Source organism: Myotis daubentonii, chromosome 19 (genome assembly GCF_963259705.1).
Source record: "Myotis daubentonii chromosome 19, mMyoDau2.1, whole genome shotgun sequence".
Taxonomy (NCBI): Eukaryota; Metazoa; Chordata; class Mammalia; order Chiroptera; family Vespertilionidae; genus Myotis; species Myotis daubentonii.
In genome coordinates this window covers 5,048,754-5,076,231 of record NC_081858.1, presented here as the reverse complement: position 1 = coordinate 5,076,231, position 27,478 = coordinate 5,048,754, and the positions used below count along the sequence as shown (strand labels likewise).

The following is a 27,478-nucleotide window of genomic DNA, read 5'->3' as shown; positions in this document are numbered from 1 at the left end:
CTCCCCAGGCCACTAAACGATTCGCAAGCACATTATGCAGTGCCACACGCCCAAGCCTCCACCGAAGCTGTTCCCTCTGCCTGAAGTGACCTTCCTCTTACCTTCCCTATTCGTCTGGCGGACTTTCTCTTCTTCAAAATGCAGCTCAAATGCCACCTTCTCTAAGCCTTCTCCAACTTCCCTAAAGGGTCTGCACTGGTGATTCCATGTGGCCTAGCATGTCATTCCCATTATATTATGGTGGGTTTTGTTATTTGTTGTTGCTGTTGCAAATTCCTTGAGAGCAGGGACTAAGTCTTACTGTAATTCTTTACATAGCTCCTGAATCTGGTCAGTTCTTCCCACCCCCCTCACGACCATTCTAGTCCAGGCTGTCACTCTCACCTGTTCCATGTGACAGCACCTGACTGGCTCCGTATTGCCACCCTGCTATCCAGCAGCGGACTGGCTGTGAAGCAGCCAATGATCCTTTAACAATGTAAACAACCATATGCCACTCCTCTGCCACACACCTGCTAGTGGCTTCCCTTCAGACTCGGGGGGTGGGGGCGTGGGGGGGGGGACAGAGCCCTTGGCGCTCTGGCCCTTGCTTTCCTCTCCAGTTTCATCTCTCCCACCCCTCCCCCCTTGCTCAGTCCAGCCTCATTGTCTCTGCTTCTCCTCGAATATGCCGAGAGCTTCCCTCCTCTGAACTGTCTCCTCTCTGCCAGGAAAGCTCTTCCCCCGATATATGCATGGCTTGCTCCCTTCTTTCATTGTGGCCTCTGCTCAAATGTCCCCTCTCAGAGAGGCCCTCCCTAATCACTGTCTACAGTAGCGCTCTCCAGGAAGCCCTCCTCTCCTGCCTGCTTTATTTCTCAGCACGACATGCCAGTTTGTCACCATTCATTTTCCATGCGTTCATAGAGTTTATTTGTTGCTGAGGATGGAGACTGTTTTGTTCATCACCATGTACTAGTATGCCCATGGTACCGAGGACGGTGCCTGACAAATACCAGTCACTCAAGTATTTATTGAATGACTGGATAAATCTTTGTTCCTCCGTATCTAACACAGTGCCTAGTTCTAGAAATGTTTGTTAAGTGAATGACCAAATTAACACATTTTATAAATGCAATGGAATCTTGGCACATATCCAGGATTATCCAGGATCTGTGTGCATATGCCTCATTCATTCGCTCCATGAACATAATCTTGGTTTATTTTCTCTAATTTCATAGGTGATGTAAGCAGGTTTTTCACTTTTTCAGGAATCAGTTACTGACAGAGGTCTTGCCCTGACTATTTAGGGAATTTCAGAAAGATAACCTCTAGTGCAGTGGTTCTCAACCTTCCTAATGCCACGACCCTTTCATACAGTTCCTCATGTTGTGGTGACCCCCAACCATAAAATTATTTTCGTTGCTACTTCATAACTGTAATGTTGCTACTGTTATGAATCGTAATGTAAATATCTGATATGCAGGATGTATTTTCATTGTTACAAATTGAACATCATTAAAGCATAGTGATTAATCACAAAAACAATATGTAATTTTATATGTGTTTTCTGATGGTCTTAGGCGACCCCTGTGAAAGGGTTGAGAACTGCTGCTCTAGTGGCACAGCAGGGATTAACAATACCCTTCAGCCCATTGCATCTCATCAGCTCCTGAGGGATTCTGATAAGGACTTTATCTCCTGGGATTTACACGAAATGTACATTTGCTGTTAATCCTGCCCGACACTGATTACTCTGCGGCCGGAACAGGTAAGACACTGATTGACCCCAGACTCTGAGGGGGGGGGCACCTTTACACCCTTCACATCCGAGCGGACATTGCAGTGAGGCTTCGGGCAGTGGCACCCCAGCCTGCCTCAGTATTTGTGCTATAGGCACCTGCGTAGCTTGGATATGGCAATTCAGTCCCTTATAGTAGGTGACCCAGGGAACAGTTTGCTATACTTCTCTCGTTCACTTTGGCCTATGGGCAGTTGCTTTCCCTGCCCATCCTGTTTTTCTTTTTTAAAAATATGTTTTTATTGATTTCAGAGAGGAAGAGAGAGAGAGATAGAAACATCAATGATGAGAATCATTGATCAGCTGCCTCCTGCATGACCCCCACTGGGGAACAAGCCCACAACCCAGGCATGTGTCCTGACAGAATCGAACCCGGGACCCTTCAATCTGCAGGCTGATGCTCTATCCACTGAGCCATACTGGCCAGGCCTATCCTCGTTTTTTTTTTTGTTTTTTAATATATTTTATTGATCTTCTACAGAGAGGAAGGGAGAGGGATAGAGAGCTAGAAACATCGATGAGAGAGAAACATCGACCAGCTGCCTCCTGCACACCACCCACTGGGGATGTGCCCACAACCAAGGTACATGACCTTGACTGGAATCGAACCTGGGACCCTTCAGTCCACAGGCCGACGCTCTATCCACTGAGCCAAACCGGTTAGGGCTCATCCTGTTTTTCTTAATTCCCTGCATCTGGGTATGTACCAGAAGAGGGCAGTGGAGAGAAGGGTGAGCACTTGGCATGGGTGATGTGGAGCATATTGGCAGTCAGCACACCTGTCCTCCTATTGAGGCTGACCAGACTTGCCCTATTCTCATGCATGGGTGGCATCAGGGCCAGAGACCAGAACAGGGAGAGCCTGGGAAGTTCACCCCTATCCCCTTTAACTCTCAAGTCTCCTATTACTAAATAGGAGTGGTCGCCGGGTCCTCAAAAGAGGGAAAGGAACTAGCTTCACGCATGGGTGCCCTGTTCTAAGCACTGGGCTAGGCCTGTGTGCATGGTGTCATCGGTGTGGCCAAGCACTTAGGGTTATCATCTGCATTTAACAGAAGAGGCACACGAGGTTCGGAGAGGTGGATGACACTGGCCAAGTCATCCAGATGGTAAGTGGCAGAGCTGGGAGTTGACATTAAAACCAGGCCTCTGTGACTCCCTGGCTGCCTGCCAAGTACCAAGAGCAAAACTGTCTCCCTCATCTAGAAGGACATGAAGGAGAGGGGACATGAGAGCAGAGGGGCAACACAGGGTCCTACCTGAGACTTGAGCATCACCAGGCCCTGCAAACCCAGTTAGACATGCCACCTGGCCGCTCTTCTGTTCTGAGAACGGGGAGCTCTGTGGCTGATTTACCAGGGTCATCCAGCCCCACTCCGTGACCCTGGGCCTTGATGACGTACCCACAGAGCGGAGCCTGTCCTTCCACGTCATTCTGGATGCTTGTAAGCGGTGATGTCAGAGTGCTTCATCGTCCGTGGCTCTTTAGGGCACTGCACCGCTCTCATCCTCCGTTCCAAAGTTGTATCCTCTGGGGAGTGCATCCCGCCTGCATTTCTGGAGGTTCCGGGGGTCCTGGCTTCCCGTGGGGGCCTCCAGGCGTGTTAAGGGCCAGTTCCGGCGATACCAAAGACTGGACATCTTTGGGGCCCTTGGCCAAACCCCTTCCCTTGTGCTCCCTGCTCCGTGCCGCAGCGCCCCCTAAGCCGCCAGGGGCCGCCCGGAAGCGAGGCTCCTCGAGCGCTGGGCGGGGAAAGGGGCGGGGCGAGGCAGTACCTGCGCCGCCCGGAGCTGGGGGTGGGCTCTCAGGGGACAGCCGGCGGGCACCCCCACAGATCTGGACCGCCAGCCACCGGGGAGCTCGGGACTCCGGGTGTAGAGGCTGCGCTATCACATGGGTGGCGGAGACGGGGCCGCATTTAAGCGGCCCGGGTACGGCGCCCGCCTCCAGCGCGTCCTCGGGTTTGGCTCCCGCCGGACGCCCTGCTCTCTGCCCACCGGGGGCCCCGCTCGGTGCCGCACCGCGCCTCCGCTGCCCGGCCATGCGAGCGCCGGCCCCGCTGCGATGAGCTCGCACATCGCCAAAAGCGAGTCCAAGACGTCGCTGCTGAAGGCGGCTGCGACGAGCGGGGGCAGCCGGCTTCCCCGCCAGGGCCCTGCCCGGGAGCCAGGGCTGCCTAGCCGCCGGCTGCCCAGCACCTGCCCCGGCACGCCACCGCCGTCCGGGGACCCCAGTTTGCGGAGGCCCCTGTGCCGGCCGGCGCCGCGAGAGGAGGGCGTGCGGGGAAGCCGCTGCGGGCTCCCCCAGGCGCACTGCAGGCCCCGGGAGGCGCTGCGGGCGGCCGCGGCGTCCCGACCTTCTCCCCAGTCGCCGCTGCCGCCGGCCCGCGGGCGGGATGGGGAGGAACGGGGGCTGTCCCCGGCTCTCGGCCTCCGGTGCGCGCAGCGAGCCCCGAGTCGCGGGGTCTCCGCTCCAGCTGCCGCGTCCGAGGCAGACCCGTTCCTCCACCGGCTGCGCCCCATGCTCAGCTCCGCCTTCGGCCAGGTAAGGGCCGCACCTCCCGTCTGTCCGTGCTCGCTGGAGAGGCGCTCGGGACCCTGCCGCGGGCTGCGCCCCCACAGCCGTCCTCCTGCTGCCCGGGCCCCCAGCCACGCGCCCCTGCCTGCGCTTGCCTCCCCCGGTGCCTGCTTCAGCACCCTGGGCGCTGTCCACGCTCCGGCCTCTACTGGCGCGAGGCACCCTGCAAAGCCGCCTTCCACCTGCCAGAATGGGCCCGTCCTGGGAGGGATCGACCTCCACACGCCACCTGGAGATTTGAAGGGGTCACAGAGGGGCGCTCTGAGAACGGGGCGCGAAACCCTGGACTCTGGCCAAGACCACCAGTGAGCAACTCAAGAGAGCAAAGGGTTTGGAGTCTTGGGGTCAAGAGTGGGGGACCTTGGGGCACACAGCCTTGCTTGGGGGTGAAGGACCCTAACCATTGCCTGTGGTGGCCACAAAGACCTGGGGAAAGTTAGGAGAGCTAAAATATGGGAAGAGAAGTGTCTGGAGGCATGGAGGGCTGTACAGCTACTGCTCAAACTGGAACTTTGGGGTGTTTGACGGAGGTTGTTGCTTCAGGGCTGCCATTAGGATGGCAGTTGGGCAGTTGTGAGTCAGAGGATGCGGAGCAGTACCCACGGCCGCCTAGCTTGAGGTGGTGTGCATTCTCGGGTCAGAAAGGTCACTACGGAGTCAGCAGTGGCTCCTTTGGTTTCCTAGGCCTTTCTCTCAAGGGTCCCGGGCAGCTGGGCAGCTGCCCTTTAAAAACAATCCCTCAGTCATAATCCAGTTTGACGGTGTGCTGCTGGGGAGAGAGGCTCGGCGGAAAGGAACCTGTGAACTCCTGAGCAAAGCCAGGATAGCCTTGGTTCTGAGCCCATAATTAAATCAAACTCACTGCACAGCCTTGAGACAGTTCTGCGGCAGCGGGGGTGGTGGTGGGGATGCAGAGGTCTGACCAGGCTGTTTGCACGGTGTGTGGGGAAGGCGGCAGAGCCTGACTGTGCTAGGAAGTAGCGTAAAGCAGCCGTTTGAAGCTCCCGGCTTGCCAGGCTGGATCAGGATTCCAAGGAGGCCGTGTGTGTGGCTTCAGATCCGCGCATTCCTTTTCAAAGTACTACGGCGCAGCGGCTGATGCCGGAGGAGGTCTGACATGAAGGCAGCTGCGCATGGATTTGGGTTGCACGGGGCTGCTGTGGTGGGGTAACAGGGCTCCAGCGTGTGGCTTTGTTCCTGCGGGGAGTCCTCCGAGTTCGCTGGAAACAGTTCTCCGTCGTGGAGATGTGGATGCAGAGCTGGGAGAGTTAGTGTGCCACCGTGATGAGGGAGAAGTTCGCTGCAGTGGCGTATGTATTAGTGAGCAGGTGTAGGGCTTTAGGGCATTGCTCAGGCGTTGGCCTGGCTTCAGGGAGACAACAGTGAACAAGGTAGCTGGCGTTCTGGGTATTTTATGTGTATTGTTGTTGTTGCTCATCCTCACCCGAGGATATTGTCCCGCATTGATTTTTAGAGAGTGGAAGGGAGGGGGAGAGACACACAGAGAGAAACACTGATGTGAGAGAGACATAATGATTGATTGCCTCCCACACTCGCCCTGACCAGGACCAGGGATTGAGCCTCAAGGTATGTGCCCTTAACTGGAATCCAACCTGGGACCCTTCAGTCTGCTAGCTGATGCCCTTGAAGCTTACAGTTTAGCAGTTTGGAAGGGTAGGTTATTGGCCCAGAATCGCTCCTTTTCTGGTTAGTTTGCTGGTGATCTGGCTTCATACTTCATTCTCAGCTGCCTGCTTTTCTCCCCACTTCTACTTTCTCAATCATTAAATTCTCCAGCCCCATGTTCTGAAATGTCACCGGAGTCATCTGAGCCAGGAAGAGCTGGGAGGCCCATCAAATATTTACTCCCTCCTCTGGAAGCTCTTGCCCTTGGAGCTGCAGACGTTTTCTTTAAAGCTGGGGCACATTCAGTCTGGGTTTCCTGCTGACAGCTCTCAGGCATCTTCTGCACAACAGCAGCAGCAGCAAAGCCTGGCCTGGGACTGGTGTCAGCCTCCTGCGAGGGGGAATAAGGCTTCCTTTCCCTTCTTCTTCTTTTTTTTCTCCAAGCACCCGCACCGGCCACCACGTTGCCGCTGCCACCCTTCCTTGCCCTTCTTTCTGCATTTAGATTTCTGCCCAGGGAGACAGGGTCAGGGTCAGGACCAAGGGAAGGGAAATGGGCTTCTGAGTACAGACACTTTCAGGTCGGGTCTGCTTAGGCAAAATATCACCCTGGGGAAGTATATTTGTCATGTCTCCCAAGTTCATATTTCTTTTTTTTAAAAAATATATTTTATTGATTTTTTTTACAGAGAGGGAGAGGGAGCGGGATGGGGAATTAGAAACATCGATGAGAGAGAAACATCGATTCAGCTGCCTCTTGCACGCCCCCTACTGGGGATGTGCCCGTGACCCAGGTACATGCTGTTGACCGGAATCGAACCTGGGACCCTTCAGCCCACAGGTCAACGCTCTATCCACTGAGCCAAACCAGCTAGGGCCCAAGTTCATATTTCTTCACCTTAAGGGACTCATCCTCATTAAGCCTGTTTCTTTATCTGCAAAATAGGGATAATTCATAGTACCTCACCAGGTTTAGGGGAGATTATATAAGGTGATATGTACAGAGCTTGGACCAGTGTGTGGTTCAGACCAAAGGCTCTGTCAATGTTATTATTATTGCAGCTGCTGTTGATTAACCACCAAGGTCTGTGTCAGGCCGTTTTCCTTATTTTGTAATAGAATAGGGTTCAAAGTGAAGGTACCAAGATAGACTCCTAAATTAGGGGGAACAGCAATTAGGATTCTTCTAGTGACCTCACAGGGCATCCTCACTGCCTGCAGGGAGACTGAAGCATGGGATGGTGGCTGGGGAGACAGTAGAGCCGCAGGTTCCAATCCCAGAGCCGTCATTGCCTATTGCTGTGACCTTGGGCCTCGTAATTTCTCTTTCAGTCTGGGTTCATCCAGAAATGAGGTTGACAAAAACTACCTTGCACAGTTGTGTGAAGTATACAAGACTCAGCATGTCAAATGGCCTGACTCAGAGCGGGTGCTGGGAAAAGGGCAGCCTTCATTAGTGTTATTGTTGTTATTTATAGAGTAAGTGTCCCAATGAGGGCCTGTACTTTAAAAGCTGTCTCTGAGCCAGGTGAGGAAGGATGTTAAAGGAAGGAGCTGAATGGCAAAGGACCTTTCCTAGTACCCGCTTAGTGGCTAGCTGCGGACATGTCACCCGGAGAGAAGACGTGGTACCAGAAATTAACTCAGAATAGACATGACTTAGGGCAGTGCTTGGCACTGGGTCTTGGAACAGTATTTCTGCTCCTTACCTTAAATTTGGGAAGTAACACCCCTTGTAGAGGAGGCAAATGCAAATAAAACCCACAGCTCTGTCCCACCCTTCTTTTTCTAGCTGCAGAGACACCTCTTTTGAGTTGGGTATGCTATTCCAATTCCCAAACTGCTTTGCACATAGTAGGATCACTGTGATCCTGTATCCTAATGAGTGAATCAGCAAATGAATGGCTGACATCTCCAGCCACGGACTGCAGAGGGTTCTTAGCTGGGGAGAGAGGCTATGATGGCTTGGGTCCTAACAGATTTAGTCCTACTAGGGCTAGGCCTATGTTTTTAGGATGGGGACTGAGTATAGTACTCACTCCTGCCCGGCCACCTTTCTCCCTCTGCGCTCTGAGGAGGCCGGTAGCCCTAATGGCCTTTTCTCTGGGCTCATGTATCTGCTCATGTAGTTCGTATTTATGTTAATCTCAGTTGTGATAAACATAAATCAGAGGAGTCCCCCAGGTGTCTGCATTCGCCTCTAACTGTTCTGGGGAAGCAACAAGCGTACTTGAGACCTTAGTCTAGAGCCCACTAAACAATTGACAAAAAGTATCTTCTCATTATCTTAACTTCACAGCAACCTGTGAAGGTTAGCATTATCATCCTCCATTTTAGAGATGAGAAGAGAGACTCAGAGGGGAAATGGCTTGTCCAAAGGTCCCGCAGGACTGTGCTGTGGTCTGCCTCTCTGAACAGCCTGCCTGTGCCACGCCATGCTGGTTTGGTGGCAAGTCACCTCAGTGTGTTTCCTATTTGTCAGAAGCAGCCACAAAGTACCTCTCAGGTAACGACCCAGCTTTCCCTGAGCGTCTTAGCACTGGGCTGCCATCCAAGGTCAAGTGCAGCGATAGAACTGATCAGGGCCACTGAAGACCAGTCTCCCTCCTAATCAGGAATAATCAGCAACGGCTTTATCCTTCTCATCCCTCTGATCCTATTATTCCATTCATGAGCCGGAATCTCACAGTGTGGCTTCCACAGGCCCGGGGCCTGATGCCTCAGTGAACAGGAATGGGGGTGGGATGGGGCTGTGTGATGCCTTTGCTCCTTCTAGAACCTCCCACGGTTCAGCCCTTTAAAAATTTTCTGCTGCCCTAGCCGGCTTGGCTCAGTGGATAGAGCATCAGCCTGCGGACTGAAGGGTCCCAGGTTCAATTCCAGCCAAGGGCACATGCCTGAGTTGTGGGCTTGATCCCCAGTATGGGGCTTGCAGGAGGCAGCTGATCAATGATTCTCATCATTGATGTTTCTCTCTCTCTCTCTACTTCTCCCTTCCTCTCTGAAATTAATAAATATATATTAAAAAAATTTTTCTGCTGAAGGTCAAGCCATCTGCCCCTTCCAATCACCAGCACCCCTCCTGCGGAGCCAAACACAGCTTAAGCAAGCTCTAGGTTTGAATCCCTGAATCCCTGCCCTGAAGACTCAAGTTAATACTGCATCCTCGTCCCTAAAGAATGATGGGTTTCTTCAAAGTACCTGACTTTTCATTTAACAAGTTAAGATCAGGAATTTATTATTTTAATCTTTTTTTTCCCGGGTGACAAAGGAGGGCAGAAATAATACCTTATGTTGCAAAGCCTTTACTTAACAGTATTTTTATATCTGTAGCTCATGGTCTTCACCATAATCCTCCAAAATTGAAAGGTCAGGTCTTATTTCCATGTTATAATTAAGGAAACTGGGATCCAGAGAAATTGAATCATTTATACAGGCCCTGTGGTTAGGAAATGGTAAACTGGGCCTCAAATCCAGCCGTTGGGACTCCACATTCTACATTCTTTAATATCATCCAGCATTTACTGAGTGTCTACTGTGTGCCCGGCTTCATGTTGAGGGATATGATTTATCATCTTATTTAACTGTCCACACAGTCCATTACAAACAAAACCTCTGACCCATATCCAAATATCTACACCCAAAGTGAGCAGCATTTTGAAGAGTGTGCCAGGGCGAAGTGCGTGCCTTTCCTGCAGGAGACATCTGTCCTGTGTGCCGTTTCCAAGGACAGGCACATCTCAAGGTTGACAAGTGGGTGCTGTGCTCTGGGATGGCCTGCAGGGGGCAGGAGTGGGTGCCCTGGCCATATAAGACCAATGCTTGTGGCACTGTGCCAAGCCCTTTGCATGCATTGTCTCGTTAACTCCTCGGAAGAGCCCTTGAGGGAAGGGTTATTAGAGTACCCATTTGATCAATAAAGAAACTGAGGCTCAGAAAGATTGTCCTCAAGATCAGCCAGTAGTTGCTAGGCAGCAGGGCAAGATTGGAACCCAGGTCTGACTCTGCGCTCCAAGCTCTTACCAGTAGGCTGTGTCAGTAGTTCTCCACACTGGCTGCAGGTTAGAGTTACCTGGAGTACGCTTATTGGCACTGTCCGGAGCCCGCCTGTGCCTGGTGAGTGAGCATCTCCGGGGAAGCTCCCAGTGGGTCTCATCGGCGGCCAGGGCAGGGAAGCTGCTTCACACTGTGCTGCCTGCTCGTGTATCTGCTCATGTAGTTCGTATGAACTGGGTTCCTGTATGAAGCTTGACGCCTTTCCCTATGGGGTCCCTGGTGAGTTCTAGCTTTACTTTTCTTTCTTTCTTTTTCTTTTTTTTTTTTTTACTTAAAATTTTCAATTTTAATTTTTTATTGAATTTATTGGGGTGACATCGGTTAATTAAATTATATAGGTCTCAGGGCTAATTCTATAATACCTCATTTGTGAGCCCTCGCTTTTCAACAGAATCTGCAGGTGGCCAGTTTCCTGGCTTTGGCCTGCATGTCTTTTCTGATCTTCCTGAATTAAGGCGCATCCCCAGAGTTTTTGTGCTTCCCCTTCATAGCATGTAACTAACATGTAATGAAGTCAGTGTGTTCCTAGCCGTGTAATAGCTCTTGCCCACCTGCTAGAATGGAAGCTCCTTGAAAGCAGGGACTGTGTTTCTCTTGTTCCCCAGGCGATCAGGGCCAGGCACAGTGCCTGGCACATAAATACTGGACAAATGACCCTTCTTTCTCCCTTTTAATCATTACTTATAGAGTCCCCGTATGTGCCGTGCACTTTGCCATGTAGGCATTTTAAGTAAGAGAGAGGAAACCCCATTTTCCAGGCACGGAAACTGAAGCTCTGGAATGTGAGAAGTCAGAAGCCAGCAGAGCCAGCACTCAACCCCAGGCCTGCTGATCCTCTCATTCATCTCCATTGCTCTTCTTCATGAATGACCCTGACCCCTGACCCCAGATGCTGCTTTAAGCTATTTCCAAGGAACACGGCTTTGAAGAAGGCACTTAAGTTGGCTGCTTGCTCTTTCAACTCCAACTCCCCAGTGTCTTGACTCCTTTCTACACGCTGGGCGAAAACAACTCCCCAGCCTCCTCCATCGGTCCTCAGGGGGTACCCCCCTCCTCCCATTCCCTCTCCGGAGGTTTGGCCCAAACACGGGCCGCTGAGTAGCCTGATTAAACCCTCCGCATGTCAATGACATCGTCAGCGGCAGCTCTGTCGACAAGAGCTATCCAGGGACCTCCTTCCCCGGCTTCCTGGGACCAAGCCTGTGGCACCTTCTGGGCAAGGCCTCCCGCTCATCGTCCCTAAGGGGAGGTCTGACCAGCCACTCGAAACTGGGCAGAAAGCCCCTGGGAGAGGAGCCCCTCTGGACTGAACGCTCAGGCCTGCGTGGAAGGGTGTTCCATCTGGGGCGGACCTGCCTCTGGCGCCCCCTGCTGGGGAAAGCTGGGTGCCGGGGATGGGACTGCTCTCAGGTCGGCAGGCTGGGGCTGTAGATCTCCACTGGGACATGAGGCTTGAGATGACTGACATCACAGCCGGAGCCTGGAGCGGAGGCAGAGCCAGTCCCCTCAAAGTCCATCGTGGGACCTCGAAGGCTGCTTGGCCAGGGCGGCCTCTGCTCCACGCCCCAAGGAAGCTGGTGAGAGATCCTGGCGCGGATTAGGCGGACGACTACGAGGTCAGTGGCCCTCACTCACGCCCTCCAAGACTGCGCCCTGGGACTAACTGCTTTGGCTCAGCTGAGCTTCCAGTCCCCGAGCCTCATCCCATTCCAGTGCCGAGGCAGGTGTGGAAAACGAGCGTGATGGAGACGTCACAACTCCCCGAGCCCTCAGCTGGAGCTGCCTGCTCAGTCCAGCTGCACTTGTCAGGAGGCAGGCCTGTGTTTGTCCCTGTGTGCTTTCGTGTGTGTGTGTGTGTGTGTGTGTGTGTGTGTGTGTGTGTGTGTGAATGCAAGCACACAGCTGGGAGGCACCCTGGCTTTGGGGACCCAAACTAGCCTGATTCCCCTCCTGGGTCTGCTGGCCTAATTCCCAGCTGCAGCTGCCCTTGGGGGCCCCCTCCCCATGCAGTCTCTCCGCAGCTCTGGCAGCCGGAGAGGAGGGGCTGCGGGAAGGGGACTGAGCGCTAATCTGGTGGGGCTGACCTGGCCGCCTTCGCCAGCTCCGCCGCCCTCTGCCAGCAGCTCTCTCGGTGATTTTCTCTGTGCCCTGCACGCTCCCCTCCTGCCTTCATCTCCTTAAGAAAGTGCCCAGAAAGTTACCCCCCCCACACACACACAAACACACACACACACACACACACACACACACACAATCCACCAAAAAAAAAAAAAAAGAATCAGCAGGAGCCGGCGGACGAGTGAGAGAGCACGCACGCAGGAGAGAGGGCTCGGTCCTGGAGGAAGAGCGGCGCAGGCAGAGGGAGGCTGGGCTTGGCAGGACCGGGACTGAGGTCTCTTAGCCCAAGAGCCTCCTCCATGGACCCCGGGATCCTGAGAGGCGCTGCCTCAGCTTAGGATGGGCAACTGTGTCAAGTCTCCACTGAGAAATCTCTCCAGGAAGGTATGTCCCTGGACTTCCAAGCCTGGGCTGGGGGACTGGGGCGTCTTCCCATCGGCCCCAGCGGTTGGGCATGGAGGGGTGGGCATCTGAGGCTTGTCACCTTCCCATGGCTCTGCCTAGAGCTGCCGCCCTGTTCTGAGCTCCGGGTTACCTCCTGTCACAGTTTCCATGTCCCAGGAAGTTGGGACTTGGAGCTGCATGGGGACTGTGTTTGGGAATCGGTACAAGATTTAGGAAAGAGCCGCATGGCTGCTAGGATGTGAGTGAAAAGCCTGGTCCTTAGGATGCCAGAGCGGACAGACCCCGTGGCACTGGCAGGCCTGAAGGGGGTTGCGCTTTGACCTTGCTGCGGCTAAGCCTCCTTCTCAGCAGGAGGGCCTCTGACCCTCCCTGGTGGGCTCTACACCTTCAGGGCTGCGGGTTGTGAAGTAGATCCTGTTGCCACTGAAAGGAACCAGGTCAGAGAATCTCAATGAGGACCAGGCTGGTTCAGGGACCAGAACCGTCTCCACTGAGAAAGAGGATGTTGAGTCAAAGGGTCCGCGTGTCCCTTCCTGTAGCAGATCTATTGCTCCCACACCAGCACGCTGTCTTTTTGCAAGAATTCCTTTTGGAAGCAAGTAAGCACTGGGCTGGCATCGGTAGGGCTTTGCTTCAAGTGCACTCCGCCCGTGTGTCCGGCCCTCTGTGGCCAGGCCGTGCAAGACACTCCTCGATAGCGTCTCAAGGAAGAGGCATGATAGGGACGTTCTCCTGCAGGGCTTCCATTTCCCAGACAGGGAGCTTAATTGCCACTGAGGTTAAGTGACACTTACCACGGTCTCAGGTGAGCCGACGGCACCTCTGCCCCAACCCATCCTCACTCCTCCGTCCGTTGGCAGCCTCTCCATTTAGGGCACCTCAGGCTTCTCTGCTGCGCATCGGCTTCCTCACGTGGCTAAGCTGCTCACACCAAATCCCTTTTCATCTTTGCTGCTCCTCACATCCTTCTGAGGGGTGACTTTCTTCTGTGCACCCTCCCCCCATCACCTGCTATCTTCTTAGTGGAGTCTTTGTACCAGAAGTGGCCTCCACGCTGTTGCAGAGGAACAGAAACTGATCAGAATTAGTTTAAAGGACCACAGGGTGAAAGCCCCTCCCCTGGCTCTGTCCAGAGCTTGAAGAGATGAGTTTAAGAATAAGAATTGGCCTTTGGTTCCACCCCACCCATCTTCCTTACATAGCAGAGGGCTTAAGAATCAGGCTTCTCAGGTCTCCGCTTTCCAGCTGTGTGACTTTGGGCAAGTTACTTGACTTCTCTGGGCCTCAGTTCTTTCTTTTGTCCATCAAGTATAAATACTAGTACCCACCTTGCAAGGTGATTGTGAGAACTAAAAGTGTTGTGCACTATATTCACTGCCTGGAATATAGTGCTCAGCAAATATTAGCTAGTCACATTGTTGTAATCATAATTTTTCCTCTCTGGGTTTTCTGAAAAGGGGGATGGAGGAAAAAGAATATAGGAGAGGTTTTGAGTCCATGGAGTACGGTTAAAGATCATGCAACTTACTGCATTTAATTTCATGTTTTTAAATTTAAAACATTTTAAAATTCATTTGAGAGAGAGAGAGAGAGAGAGAAACATCGATTTGTTATTTCACTTATTTATGCATTAATTGGTTGCTTCTTGCATGTGCCCTGACCAGGGATCAAACTCGAAACCTTGGCATATCAGGACAATGCTCTAACCAACTGAGCTACCCAGCCAGGGAAATGTCATGTTTTTTATAAAAATAATAATTGCTTTTCCCTGAATATTCACAATGTATCCAACTTGTTATCTTACTTTCTCTTTTCCACCAAATAGTTCTTTTGGCTGAGGCCACACAGCCAACTGGAGTCTGAGTTGGGATTTAAACCCTGGTCTGTGTGAGTCCAGAGCTGGTATTTTTATTTTTTATTTTTGCCTTTCTCTTCTTCCTGCTGTCAAAAACGTTATTCTTAGATCTCTGAGTCTGCCCTTACACGTCATCTGGTCCAAATTCCCACCGGCTACAGCAGTCGCCTCTCCTACCTCACCAAGTGCTTACTCACTCAACTTCTCCTGAATCCCTCAGTGTGGGGAGCTCTGACCTGCAGACTCTTGGCCAGCTCTGTTGTTAGAAAGCTGTTAGGTCCTGAGGCATGCTGGGCCCTCCTGTTGTTAAGCCACACTCAGGAGAGGGCCCCTCGGTGCCAGGAGACACGGTCAGCCTGTGGGCCGCTGCCCACTTGGCTTCCTGAGTGGTACTCGGGGAACTGGTAATGGTGAGAGGCGGCCGCTCCAGGCTCTGAGCAGGCAGACCAGGCTGTCAGGTGCCATCACTGGCCGGGAAGAACAGCCGCTTCCCGGGGCAGCGTGGTGCCAGGCAGGATTACCATCAAGAGATGCGGTGGAAATTCCTCGGCCACCACTGGCGCGTTCTCTGTGGGAGCAAATTCTCCATCCTTCTCACTTCTTTCTGACTGGCAAATATTCTCCCACTTCCTCTGAGGCCAGAGTTCTCTGTGGGAGCAAATTCTCCATCCTTCTCACTTCTTTCTGACTGGCAAATATTCTCCCACTTCCTCTGAGGCCAGAGTGACTGCCTTCTGCACCAGCATCTCTCTAAATTGCATCACTGTCACCATCATCACCGTGGCAGCTCCATCTATCCCACGCTCATCATGCTGTAGGCACTGTGCAATAGCTCATGGACTTCTCGCAGGAATCCTGTGCGTCACCATGCCCATGCCCATGCCCATGGCACAGAGAAGGAAATAGAGCACAGACAGGTGACGTGACCTGCCCAGGTCACAAAGCAAGCGGGTGGCAGAGCCGGAATGGGGAGCCCAGAGTCAGTGTACAAAGCGCCTATCAGTTCTGCCCTGCTGCGTGTCACCTCCTGGGCTGTGTCACTCTGAGCCAAGTGTGCGGGTCACTAGGACCAAAGGCTGCCTCTCCACGGGCACCTCCGGAGACTGCGTCGGGGCTAAGCCACGGGAACCCCAGGCTTCCTGGGGCCGGCCTCAGCAGGAGGCCCCTCTGGCTCTGCCCTCACTCCAGCTGCGTCCCGAGGCCTGTGTGAGAGTGGCCGAGGTTTTGACCTCACTTGGCATAAATCCGAACGGCCGTTGGTCCACCTGACACCCCTTACGCTCTGAGACGCCCTGAGCCCGGCCCTATGGCACTCACTGAACTTGGGCCTTGGGCTGAGGTGCTTCACCGCGAATCTGAGCAGAACCAGAACACGGTCTCCCTCCAGGCCTGGAAGGGGAAGGGAGTCCAGTGAGCAGCCCACAGTGTGGGGCGCTGGGGAGAAGGCACATGAGAGGACAAGGCGAGACGGGCAGGCTGTTCCGCTTCTCGGCCCGGGAGGACAGGCCGCCCCTCTGGGTGTGGCCTTCATGGAGCTAGAGCAGTGGTTCTCAACCTTCCTAACGCCGCGACCCTTTAATACAGTTCCTCATGGTGGTGACCCCCGATTTCATTGTTACAAATTGAACATAATGAACGCATAGTGATGAATCACAAAAACAATATGTAATTATATATGTGTTTTCCGATGGTCTTAGGCGACCCCTGTGAAAGGGTCGTTCGGCCCCCAAAGGGGTCGCGACCCACAGGTTGAGAACCGCTGAGCTAGAGGAACGTGGCAGGAAGGAGAGTGTGGCGAGATGAAAGGGTGGGTGTGGGGCCCTGGGCGTCTTGGGGAGCCGGGGTGGGATAGAAAGTTGTGTCTGATGCTGATGCTGCCCTGGGGGTGGGGGTGGGGTGGGGGCAGTCTGTGGGCAGCGCTGACTTTTTATAGCTGCATGGGAACCATCAGGGAGGAGACTGGATTGGCCGGGCCTGGGGCACAGCTATATTCGGTAAGCAGCGGCCCCTGTCTCAGCCTCAGAGGTCGCAGGCAGGCTGGGCCCGGCAGGGAGCCAGGGAAGGCGGGACGGGGAGGAGACTTGCTGGTGAGAGTGTCTAGTGTCGAGGTTGCAAATGGTGGGATCCGACCCACAGGCGTGCTTTGTGTCGCCCACGCCCACCGGAAGGTCTCTGGGCTGGAGTTCCATAGTGCTGCTCCTTAAGACGGACTCGCAGCATCATTTAGTCCCGGTCTCCCGCCTCTTACACCTGCGCTTCATTTGTTAGCTATGGCCCCTGTGTTTGCAACCTCCAGTCTAGCCGAGCCTGCTCTCCACGTTGCTGCTCTGATTGTCCTCACTGTCTTCCAGTGGGGTCCAGTGGGGTCTAGTGGGGTCCAGTGGGGTCCAGTGGGGTCCAGTGGGGTCCAGTGGGGTCCAGTGGGGTCCAGTGGGGTCCAGTGGGGGCAGGGTCAGGAGTCAGTTTGGGAACTTAGCCCCAGGGTTTGTGCTGGGACATTGGGGCAATGTTGGAAAAGGATGTATTCCATTCATCTCTTAACGAAAACTTCCCATTGGTGGGAACAGAAGCCTCCTGCTGCCTGCTTTTCTCTCTGAGCCTTTGCATACATGTGAGTGTGATTCTAGGCACACGTATGTGTCGTGTGTGTGTGTGTGTGTGTGTGTGTGTGTGTATGCGTGCGCGCGTGCACATGAGCCACCTGGTGGGTGCCACACCCAGCTCTCCCTGGAGCATCTGCTTCAGTCAAGGATTGGAGACTCCATCTGTTGGACCAATTGGAGGCGGCCCCCGTGCCTCTGAGGGCTCTCTGAACCTGCTGTTGGACTCCCAGGGTCTGCTCTTGACGAGCCCCTTCTAGGAGGCCCGGCTGGGCAGGGAGGTGATGCCTGCCTCTCTTTTGCATTTGCGTGGTGCTGGCTGAAGATGCGCCAGGAGGAGACTGCGAGCTACAGAGTGGTGCAGACCAGCGAGGAGGGGCTGGCGGCCAGCGGCGAGCTCCCGGGACCGCTCCTGATGCTGGCGCAGAACTGCGCCGTCATGCACAACCTGCTGGGCCCGGCCTGCGTCTTCCTGCGCAAGGGCTTTGCTGAGAGCAGGCAGCCTGTACGTAAGTTGGCCCCCGTGGAGCTGCGCTCGACTGGGCTTCACGGGTGTGAGGAGGTGCTGGGGAGAGGAGGGGCTCTGTACACAGAAGCGCCTCCCCCCGCAGACACACCTCAAACCCTCAGTTTGCAAATCTGACCCCTGAAGTTTCCCGCTCATGGCTGCAGCGCACTGCGGAGCCCACCTCCACCAGCAAGGAATGATGACAGCAGCCAACATTGTGGGGATTTTAAATAATACACGTGTTTTTATTGATTTTAGAGAGAGAAGGCAGAGGGAGAGAGAGAGGAACATCAGTCAGCTGTCTCCTCTATGCACCACATCCTGACTGGGAGTCGAACCTGCGACCTTTTGGTGCATGGGATACGCTCAACCAACCGAGCCACACCAGCCAGGGCATGTTTGGGGAGACTTTTTGAACACTTACTGTGTGCCCGGCACTGTGCTAAGAGCTTTGGCCCATTGCCTCGCTTAAGACTCAGAGCCACTCTAAGAGGCAGGTACTATCACCCCATTTTACGGATGAGGAAGCTGAGTTGGAGAAGTAACCTGCTGAAGGTAACGGCTTGTGGGCGAGGGAGGTAGGACTCAGACTCGGGCGTCTGACTAGGCCTCCTGTGCTCTGAGCAACAGTGCTGAGCACACAGCACTGTCCGGAGGACTTGCTGCCAGGGTGGAAGCCTCCTGAGATCTGCACTGTCCACTGTGGCGGCACTGGCCACGTGTGGCCGTGGAGCACTGGACATGGGACTAGTGCAGCTGAGGAACTGGATGTTAATTCTGTTTCATTCCCATTCGGATTAAATAGCCACGTGTGGCTACTCTCCTGGACAGCCTCCTGCAGGCATTGGACAGCCACAGGGAGGGGGGAACAAGGATGGTGTCACAGGTGGAAATGTTTGTAGGTTCCATTTCCTGAATGCCACGTGCTAAGCGCCTCACGGTATGCTCACTGAGGCCCTGGCAGGGGCCTGGCACTGACCTATTTACAGGTGCGGAGCCTGGCTAGGCCACAGAAGTACCTGCTCCAGGCCCATGGCTAGGAAGCAGCAGATCTGAGCTTTGCACCTGGGTCTGTGTGACTCTAGAGGCCAAGCTCTTCCCCCCGGCCATTACGTTGGAGTGAAAGGAGTATGTGTATGCTCCATTCCACCTGCCCCCCCCCTCAATTGCTCATGGTCTTCCTGCCACCCGGGAGGGCATCTCTGGCTCTACTCCAAGCACAGTACACAACTCCCCACTCTGCACCCGGGGTGGGGGCGACCCAAGCACCAGCCACCAGGACTCAGCCAGCCCCCAGGCCCCCCGCAGCGGGGCACCTGGCTTTCCGCTCCCTGACCCTGTCTATGCAAGATGTATGAGGAGGTGCAGTGGGAGCAGCGGCACCTCACTTCTCTCCAGTGCCTCCGAGCTGGGTCCTGGAGAAGTGGGGGCTGCTGGAGCCTGACCGGTGGAAAGGACTTGCTATATCTGAGTAACTTGTCCTAGGGAGAGCCCTCCGTGTGTGCGTGCGCGGGCACGTCCTCGCTTGCTCGCTCGCTTGCACTTACTGGGGGTGTGGGTACCGCAAAAACCCAAGCCCCAAGTCTGAGTTGGAGCAGCTAGTGGGTGACAGAGGCCGGATTAGGTATGCGAACGCGTAACGACCCGCACGACCCGCACCTGCAGGACCCGGAGCTCGCAGCTGCCGGCCCAAGCACATGGACATGCTCCACACTGTCGGCCACCTACAGCCACTCCTAAGCACCGGCCTGTGCGCCTGCTTGTTCCACTAGCTGTTGCTCAGGAGCCGCTTTCTAGAAGATTCTCAGATTTTCCAGAGTCAGGGTCCCTTGCCCTGGGGCCAGTTTGGAGTGGGTGGGCACCCTGGTCCTATTGGCTAGAACAGCCTTTGTGCACAGCTGAGATGCCTCCCGCTCACGGTGGCACACAGTGTGTCTGTGTTCATGACAGGTGTGCCTCTACCTGGCCTGTGCTTCCTCAGGGCGGGCACACCTGCCCCATGTGCTCCCTGCCCAGAGGCAGGGAACTGTGCCATCTGGGGAGGAGGAGCCCCGTGGACCAGTTTGGGAGCTTACTAAGCAGGTCCAGCTGGGCAGCCATCCATTTCGTGCCAGTCTGTGACCCTCCTGGGCAGGCCCAGGGCAACGGGCCCCTCACCAGCTGGAGCTGCCCCCTGCGTCCTCTGGGCCCGCTCTTTCGAGACTCCTCTGCCATCTGCTGTGATGCCGAGACCCAGGGTCTCCTTGGCTCCCCAAGGAGAGCTGGGCCCTGATTGACGCTTTGGATGTGTGTTTTGGGGCCTGGCGGCAGCCGGAGGCACTGGCAGCCCCCAGGCTCCTATGCTGTGCCCGTGGCAGGGCAGGGTGTAGCATGGGGGTCAAATTGGAGAAGGTGGAGCAGTGCCCGGGAAGCAGGGCGCAGCCCTGACCCTGCCTCCACACCTCGGGTCCTCCCCTCCGTCTCCCTCGGGCTGCCTGCCTGGTCCCTGCTTTCTCTCCTCAGCCCTCTCCGCTCCCATTACCTTGCAGGCCTCCTCTCTGCGGTGACCTCCCGCTGACGCTGTTTCATTTACAGGTTTTTGCCTCGGACCAGCTCTGTCCTCTGACACATTCTCGTGTCCGAAACAAGGGGCTGGGTGTAGAGGGCCTGTGCCCCGGCTGCATGGGGCCCTGGGGCCCTGGGCATCGGCCATGCTGTGGGAGATGTGGGGGTGCTCATTTCCCCCTCAAGGACACGGCCCAGGCATGCTCGGCTGCAGCCCCGCCAGCTCCACCAGCTCCTGCTGCCACTTGCATGGCCCTCAGGTTGGACTTTGTGACTCCGGGCCCCTGGCAGCTGCTAACAGGACACGTTCTTCTGTTTCAGGATAGATCACTGCGGCCAGAGGAGATTGAAGGTGAGACCCGGCGCCTTAGGGGAAAGGGTGCCTCAGCCATCCAGGAAGCTGAGGGAAGGGAGACCGGTGGGAAGAGAGGCAGAGACCCCCCTGGCCTCCAGGGACAGGGCCTGGTAGGGAGCCGGGGTCAGAGGAGTGTACAGCCGGCAGCTCCGGCTCTGGCTGTCCACGCTCGTGGGCCCTATGTCTGCCTTTGGCTCCAGAGGCTCTGCAGCTCCCAGCCCCAGCCATGTCCACCTTTCTTCCCTTCCCCAGAGCTCCGAGAGGCCTTCAGGGAATTTGACAAGGACAAGGACGGCTACATCAACTGCCGAGACCTGGGCAACTGCATGCGCACCATGGGCTACATGCCCACCGAGATGGAGCTTATCGAGCTGTCCCAGCAGATCAACATGAACCGTGAGTCCCTCCACCGGGCACTGGGCACCTCCTTCCCTCCCGTCCTCACCTCTGCAGCCCTCTGCAGTCACTCAGGCCTGGGTTCAAATTCTGGGCCCACCTCTCCGCAGCTCTGTGGCCTGGGGAAAACCACGTACCCGTTTCCTCACCTGGAAAATGAGGGGTGTGGCAGGGGGAGAGAAGCTCAGGGCGTCACCAAGGGACTATATTTAAAGCAGCCCAATACCTGGCCCGCAGTGAGCTGAACAGAGGGATGCTGTTATCACTGTTTTCCTCTTGTCTGGGTTCTCTCAGAAGCAAGCCTGAGACAAGAACTTGAAAGCACAGGTCATTTATTTAGTAGGTGATGAATAGGGAAGTGAGACAGGGAAGAGGAGGAGCCAGCAAAGGGTGTATTCTCAAGCCACTGACCCGAGTCTAATTCTGTTGGGGAACTTGGGGAGTCAGTGTAGCAGCTCCCCTCAGGGCTAGCCCGTAGCCCTCACCGGGGGCACTTACCCCCAAACTCCTGCCAGTCACTGGTGAAAGCTGTTGCTGAGCAGGCCTGTTAGCAGCTGCTAGGGGCCCGGAGTCACTTGTACCTCCTGAGAGAGCCTGTTGGAAGTTGAGCTTCCATTTGCACAAGGGTAAGGCTTGGAGCATGTGGGCCAGGGACCCAGAATCTCTGCTTCCCTCTCTGCCTTACTGCATGTGTCTCTGTCTCTGAAATTCTTTGCCTGTCTCTGTGACCTAATGTTTCTTTCTCTCATCCATATCTGTCTCCACCCACTTCCTGATTTGTTCCCTTTGTCAACCCCTGGCCACTTCCCTGAGCCATTCCTTGACAAACTACCTGTACGTAGTCACCTCTCTGTCATCATTTGGCCTTTGGTTAAACCTTGGACCTGGCCCTGTGCAAGTCAGAGTGGGGTTGGTAGTACCTTCCATTGCGTAGGAGGGGAATGGTTAGATGGATGACCTAGCTCTTTCCTTTGTCCCCAGTGGGTGGCCAAGTGGATTTTGATGACTTTGTGGAGCTAATGGGACCTAAACTACTGGCGGAGACGGCAGATATGATTGGTGTAAAGGAACTGCGAGATGCTTTCCGAGAGGTGAGTCATGGGCAGTGGACAGGCTGTTAGAAGCCCAACCCCAGCATGGCAACCTGAAAAGAACCCTGAACCCTGGGTCCCAGGCCAGGGAAGGAGCTTGGACAGAGAACAGTCTCTGGGGGAAAGAGGACAGTGACTCTGGAGTAGGAGCTCAACTTTGGGATCTGCTCTTGATGGTCTCCATGTTATAGCTACCTCTCCCTCCTCCTGCCCTGTCTAGTTTGACACCAATGGTGATGGGGAGATAAGCACCAGTGAGTTGCGAGAGGCCATGAGGAAACTCCTGGGTCATCAGGTGGGACACCGAGACATAGAGGAAATTATCCGAGATGTGGACCTCAATGGGGATGGCCACGTGGACTTTGAAGGTAGGTGGGCTTGAAAGTGGGAGAGAAAGGGACCATTCATGGAGCCTTCCAACTGTATATCCATCATGCAACCATCATTTCATTCCCACTTTCCATCCCCTACTCTTCCATCCTGCCATCCATGCACCACTTCAGTCTGCCTCCCATCTCTATATCCATCCATCCATCCATCCATCCATCCATCCATCCATCCATCCATCTATCCATTCATCCATCCCATCTATTCACTTATCCATCTCTTCATCTGTCCTATTTATCCACTCATCCATCTCTAAACAAGTACCCATAGAACCATTTATCCATGCACTTATCTATCCACCCATGCCTAATTCTTCCATAATTCACCCATTCATTCATCCCTGCACCCATCAACCCATGTATATCTCTGCATGCATCTGTACTTCTCTACATTCGTTCATATATTTATATATCTTTAACCACCTGCCTATACTTCTACCCATACTTCCATTGATCTAATTGTCTGTCTAGTCATTTCCCTATCAGTAGCCATCTACTCACCCACACATCCGTTACTGTGTCCATCTTCCCCCACCCATCTCTGTCCATCTGTCTGTCCACATCCTCCATCCATGGAAAGTGTTTTCTGAATGCCACCTTCCTCAGGATGACACTCAGGCCCCTAAGATCTGACCACAGCTCCTACCATTCCTTCGCTCCCACCGCACCTTACAGCTGCACCAAAGTACTCGTGGTCCATGAACTGCTAGGTTCCTGTTTAACGCACGGTTCTTTTTATCAAGATGCCTTTTGTTCTATTGTTCACTTGGGCTCAATTCTATTCATCCTTCAAGACCCAGCAGTGGGACACTTTGTTCAGCCCTTCGTCCCTGACTCTCCAGATTGAACCTTTGGGCCTCACAGCACCTCAGGGCCATCCTTGTCCTTCACACTGTCCTCCGAGGGCTACTATGGTCTCTCCACTTGACTCTGAACTTTTCCAGAAGAGGAACCTCCTTTCTTTATCACTGCATTTTCCACATAACTCAGTGCCTGGCTAATGCTACATGAGCACTTTTTCTAAGGAATCAGTAGCAATTACAATAATTATCATTTATTGTAAGTATATGTATGAGTCACTGTACTGATTAGCTTTACATATTTTATCTCATTTAATTCTCACAGTGACTCTATGGATTGCACTATTAGTACCGCATGAGAGAGGAAACTGAGGCTAAGAGAAGTAATATAACTTGCTTGGGATTACCTAGCTAAGAGGCAGAGCTGTGTCACAAACCCAGGCCTGGAATCTCAGCCACACATAACACGGTGCATGACACCATTTGGAACACTGAGATACAGGGAAAAGACAGTAAGATGTTGACTCTGTACTCCAGATACCTGAGTTCTAAGAAAGGCAGGATGAGTATGTGCCAGCCTGTAAGTGTGTCCAGAGCACAAAGGGGGAGGCCTTTTATGGAGAGTAGTTGTCCCTCACAGTTGGGTAGAATGTGACTAGATGGAGAGAAGGCTTTGCCACCACAAGATCCGAACATCTCCGGACGTCCTGTGTCCAGGTAAGTGGCCCTCACAGACGCCTGCCCTTCCCTGAAAGCCCAGGCCTCCCATTTATTCTACCAGCACGTATTGTACATCTCTGCGGCCTAGACCGGACCCCCGCCCTAAGACCAGCGAGGAAAACAGAAGCCAACAGTATAGTTCCTGCTGTTCTGAGGGAGTGTATAGCAGGCTGTGGGGACAGAGGGGGCCCTGTGCCAAGCTGAAGGGGGATTCAGGAAGGCTTCCGGGAGGAGGCTGTGAATAAGCAGAGCCTAAGGAATGAGCAGGAGCTACCAGGGGAAAAGAAGGAAGAACTGTTTATCCAAATGAAGCCGGCACATGGGTGTGTATAGCAGCTTCATTCATAACTGCCCAAACCTGGGAGTAACCAAGAAGTGCTTTAGTAGATGAGTGGACTGTGGTCCACCAGACAATGGAACGGTATCAGAGAGAAGAAAACTTAAATCCGTACTGCTAAGTGGAAGAAGTCAACCTGAAAAGGCTGCATGCTGTGTGATTCCAACTATCACATTCTGGAAAAGGCAAAACTGGAGACAGTAAAAGGACCAGTGGTCGCCGGGGGCTGTGCTGGGAGGGGGGATGAGTAGGCCGAGCACAGAGGATTCTTAGGGCAGGGAAACGATGGTGTACAGACTATAATGGTGGAGACGTGTCATTATACACTTGTCAAAGCCCATCGAATGGGCACCACCAAGAGTGGACCCTCCTGTGACCTGGGCTTGGGGTGGTACTGATGTGTCAATGGCGGTTCATCAATTTTAACAATTGTGCCACTCCGGTGGGGCTGTTGATGATGGGGGAGGGTGTGCCTGTGTGGAGGTCGGGGGTATCTGGGAACTCTATGCTTTCTGCTTAATTTTGCTGTGAACCTAAAACTGCTCTAAAAGAGAAAATCTAGTTTGAAAAAGAGAAGGGAGAGGGGACAAGTAGCAGGAGAGCTGGAAAGTGAGGAGGGAGAGGGAGCCAGCGGCACCTAAGGTGCTGGAAGGGAGAGCTGTGTAGCTGGGGCATGAGATGGGGGTGAGGGGGGAGATGAGGCCGGAGAGGTCAGCTGGGGCCAGCACTGGGAGGGCCTGCGGTCATGCCAATATATGGGACATTGTCCGTGGGGTCCCTGAGAGGTTTAAGAACGGGTCAGATATGCAGCTTAGAAAGCCCTAGCCGCTGCCGAGTAGAAGATGGACTGGAGGAGGCCGCCTGGGGGTGGGGACCAGCCTGGATTCAGGAGCAGGGCGATGGCGAGGGCACAGGTTGAGGGCGATTCGGAGGCAGGGTCCTGAGCTGGGCCCTGACGGCTGCTTCCCCCCCCCCCTGTGCCCCCCAGAGTTCGTCCGGATGATGTCCCGCTGAGGCCGTGAGGGCCCCTCCAGGACTGCCAAGCTCCCACCGGCGGGAGAAGAGGGGCGGAGCTCTTCTCGCTCCGCTGCTGTCGCTGCCGAGAGCCCAGGACGGACTGGTGGAGGGGGCCTGCTTGCACCCCGGGGAGGTGCCCGCCCCGGACCCCCACCCTCCGCACTGTGAAAGACTCACAACTCCTGCAACTGGAAAGTGGGGCGCCCCCCGACAAGGAGGCCACAGTGCCAAGCCACAGAGGTTATGCAAGGCGCCAAGTGCCATGTACCCAGCCGCTGCCGGCTGGACGGGCCAGGGAGCCCGCCAGCAGATCCCACATAGCATGTCTGCCCCAGGGCACAGCCTCTGTTGCCCTCCTCAGCGCTGCGCCCATCCCAGCTCGCCTCAGCCTTGTTATCTCAGAACCAATAAAAACATTCCCGGAGCAAGGCCGCGTGGGGTCTTTCTGTCTTGGGCCTGGTCAGTGACGTGTTTCCTGAGTCCAGCTGCACGCCCAGAACGGGCGGAGCACCCCTGCAGTCAGCAGGCCTTTATTGGGTGCCGCTAGGTGCCCAGCCACTTCCTCACTGACCGGAAGCCAGAGCCCGGCACCTCTGGCTGCAGGGAGACGGGGTGCAGTGATTTAGCTGGGTGCGCAGCTGCCGCAGTATCAGGCTCTACAGCAAGTCCCTGCTTAATGGTGTCAATAGGTTCCGCTACTTTAGTGAAACGACACATGATACCAGTTTTACCACAGGCTAGTGGATCTAAGCAGGAGTTAAGTTCCCGAGCATCTCATCAGGGACCTGCTGTGTAAGAAAAAGAATGGATATTGGGTAAGCGTCTAGAGGGGTCTGCCCACTTCCTGTCTTATTGGAGCTTTCCCACTGGTTAGGGAACAGACATAAGTAATCGTATTGGGACGCGATTACAGATTGTGGTGCTGCCATTAAGGAAAAAGGCAGAGACCGTCAGTCAGGTCTAGTCAGGAGGCCTGGGGAGGTCAGGGAGGCTTTCCACAGGAAGTGATGACAAGGATTTTGCCCTGGAGGAAATCCCAGTGTGTGTGTGAGGGGACAGGTCTAGAAACAGCTGCCACCTCTCCACGGAGCAGGAAGCAGAAGAGCAGAGGAGTTCGGCTCTGGGTTTATTTGCTGTGTGACTTTGGGCCAGTCCTGTCCCCTCTCCGAACCTCAGATCACTGAGATGTAACATGGGGATAATAAAGGGTAATGCAGTCCACACTAAGGGCTCTCAGCGCATAGCACTGCCCACCTCCAGGGGCCGCTGTTGACATACTGCAGTGGAATTGTGCCACCTAACAATGTTAATCCGTTAGCACCGTTGTAATTAATGCGGGTAAGTGAAGGGTTGAAGGAGCCCGAAGGGGAAGTCTGAGGGTAGAAGTTGCCTGGAGTCTTAGGTGTGGGGCATAATCAGACAGAGCGGGGTATGGATGGACTCAGGCACCCAAGCCAGTGGTTCTCAAACTTCAGTGTGTGAAGCGTCACCTGGAGGGTTTGTTAAGCCACGGATCTGGCCTCCTCTGATGCGTGTGACTCAGTGTGAGGATTGGGGTCCATGAAGGCGCATCTCTAACAAGCTCCCGGGGGATGCGGGTGCTGCCCAGGCTGCGGACCACAATTTAAATAACGTACAAATCCCAGGCTCGCGGAGGCAGGTGCCTTCCCAGGCAGCTGGGGGCGGGGCGGGGGAGGGGGTGCTGAGGGCTAAAGGCTGGAAGTGGGAGGCGGTGGACAATCCCGGGCCCATAGTTGCGGCTCAGGCACGATCCTTGTTCTGAGACCTGGCAGGGAATGTGGGCCCCTGCCAGAGGCCTGGGTAATCCCCATGTCCCTGTGGGCAGCAGGGCTGGGAGCTCCACATTCACTGCTAATCCAGTCCTGAGACAGCCTCGGCTCCGTGCTCTGCAGCAGCCTGCAGCACTGCCTGCTCCCTGCCCACTTCCCTCTGCCCAGAGACCCAGATCTACGGTGTCAGAAATGCTGTGTTTTTCGAGGGCTTCTGTAGGCGTCTCTGTAGCTGACGGATGAGCCCCTGCGGGCACCGTAGGAGGAGTAGAGCTAGGGCGTAGGGTCTGACCCTCCTGTCCCTGGTATGGCCTCTTGGGAAAAAGAAATGGGCGTGGTGCCTTTGACCTAATGACTCGGCAATGCAGCCAGGCCACTGTTGAGAGGGACCCTCCTGCTCAGGACAAGGGGGCCCAGAGGGGGCGGCCTCTGCCTCCTCCAGTGCTGAATCTAGAACTCCTTGCCTCGAGCGTGTCTTATATTTGGGGGGGTGGGGGGGAACGGCAAGATTGCTGA

The 27,478-nt window shown here is 54.6% G+C and overlaps 1 protein-coding gene across 4 annotated transcripts; it reads left to right on the top strand.

Annotated features, from left to right (window-relative positions):
• Nucleotides 1-3,539: 3,539 nt before the first annotated feature.
• CABP1 (calcium binding protein 1) lies at nucleotides 3,540-25,600 on the top strand. 4 transcript variants are annotated; one of them, XM_059675885.1, is made up of 7 exons: nucleotides 3,540-4,325; nucleotides 17,344-17,523; nucleotides 20,392-20,422; nucleotides 20,678-20,821; nucleotides 21,803-21,912; nucleotides 22,133-22,280; nucleotides 25,144-25,600. In XM_059675885.1, the coding sequence occupies exons 1-7, from the start codon at nucleotides 3,675-3,677 to the stop codon at nucleotides 25,167-25,169; spliced, it is 1,290 nt and encodes a 429-aa protein (XP_059531868.1). In that variant the 5' UTR covers nucleotides 3,540-3,674; the 3' UTR covers nucleotides 25,170-25,600. The 4 variants fall into 4 exon arrangements, with proteins under 4 accessions (XP_059531868.1, XP_059531865.1, XP_059531866.1 ...); XM_059675883.1 differs by lacking the exon at nucleotides 3,540-4,325 and adding an exon at nucleotides 12,361-12,542; XM_059675882.1 differs by lacking the exon at nucleotides 17,344-17,523 and having other exon boundaries at nucleotides 3,544-4,325.
• Nucleotides 25,601-27,478: the final 1,878 nt, after the last annotated feature.

Bases quoted from the DNA above. Each gene is read 5' to 3' on its own strand.
- CABP1 (XM_059675885.1), top strand. From the start codon at position 3,675: ATGGGTGGCGGAGACGGGGCCGCATTTAAGCGGCCCGGGTACGGCGCC. The intron at 17,524-20,391 runs GTACGTAAGTTG...CTTCTGTTTCAG, and splicing joins TTGCTGAGAGCAGGCAGCCT to GATAGATCACTGCGGCCAGA. The intron at 20,423-20,677 runs GTGAGACCCGGC...TCCCTTCCCCAG, and splicing joins GCGGCCAGAGGAGATTGAAG to AGCTCCGAGAGGCCTTCAGG.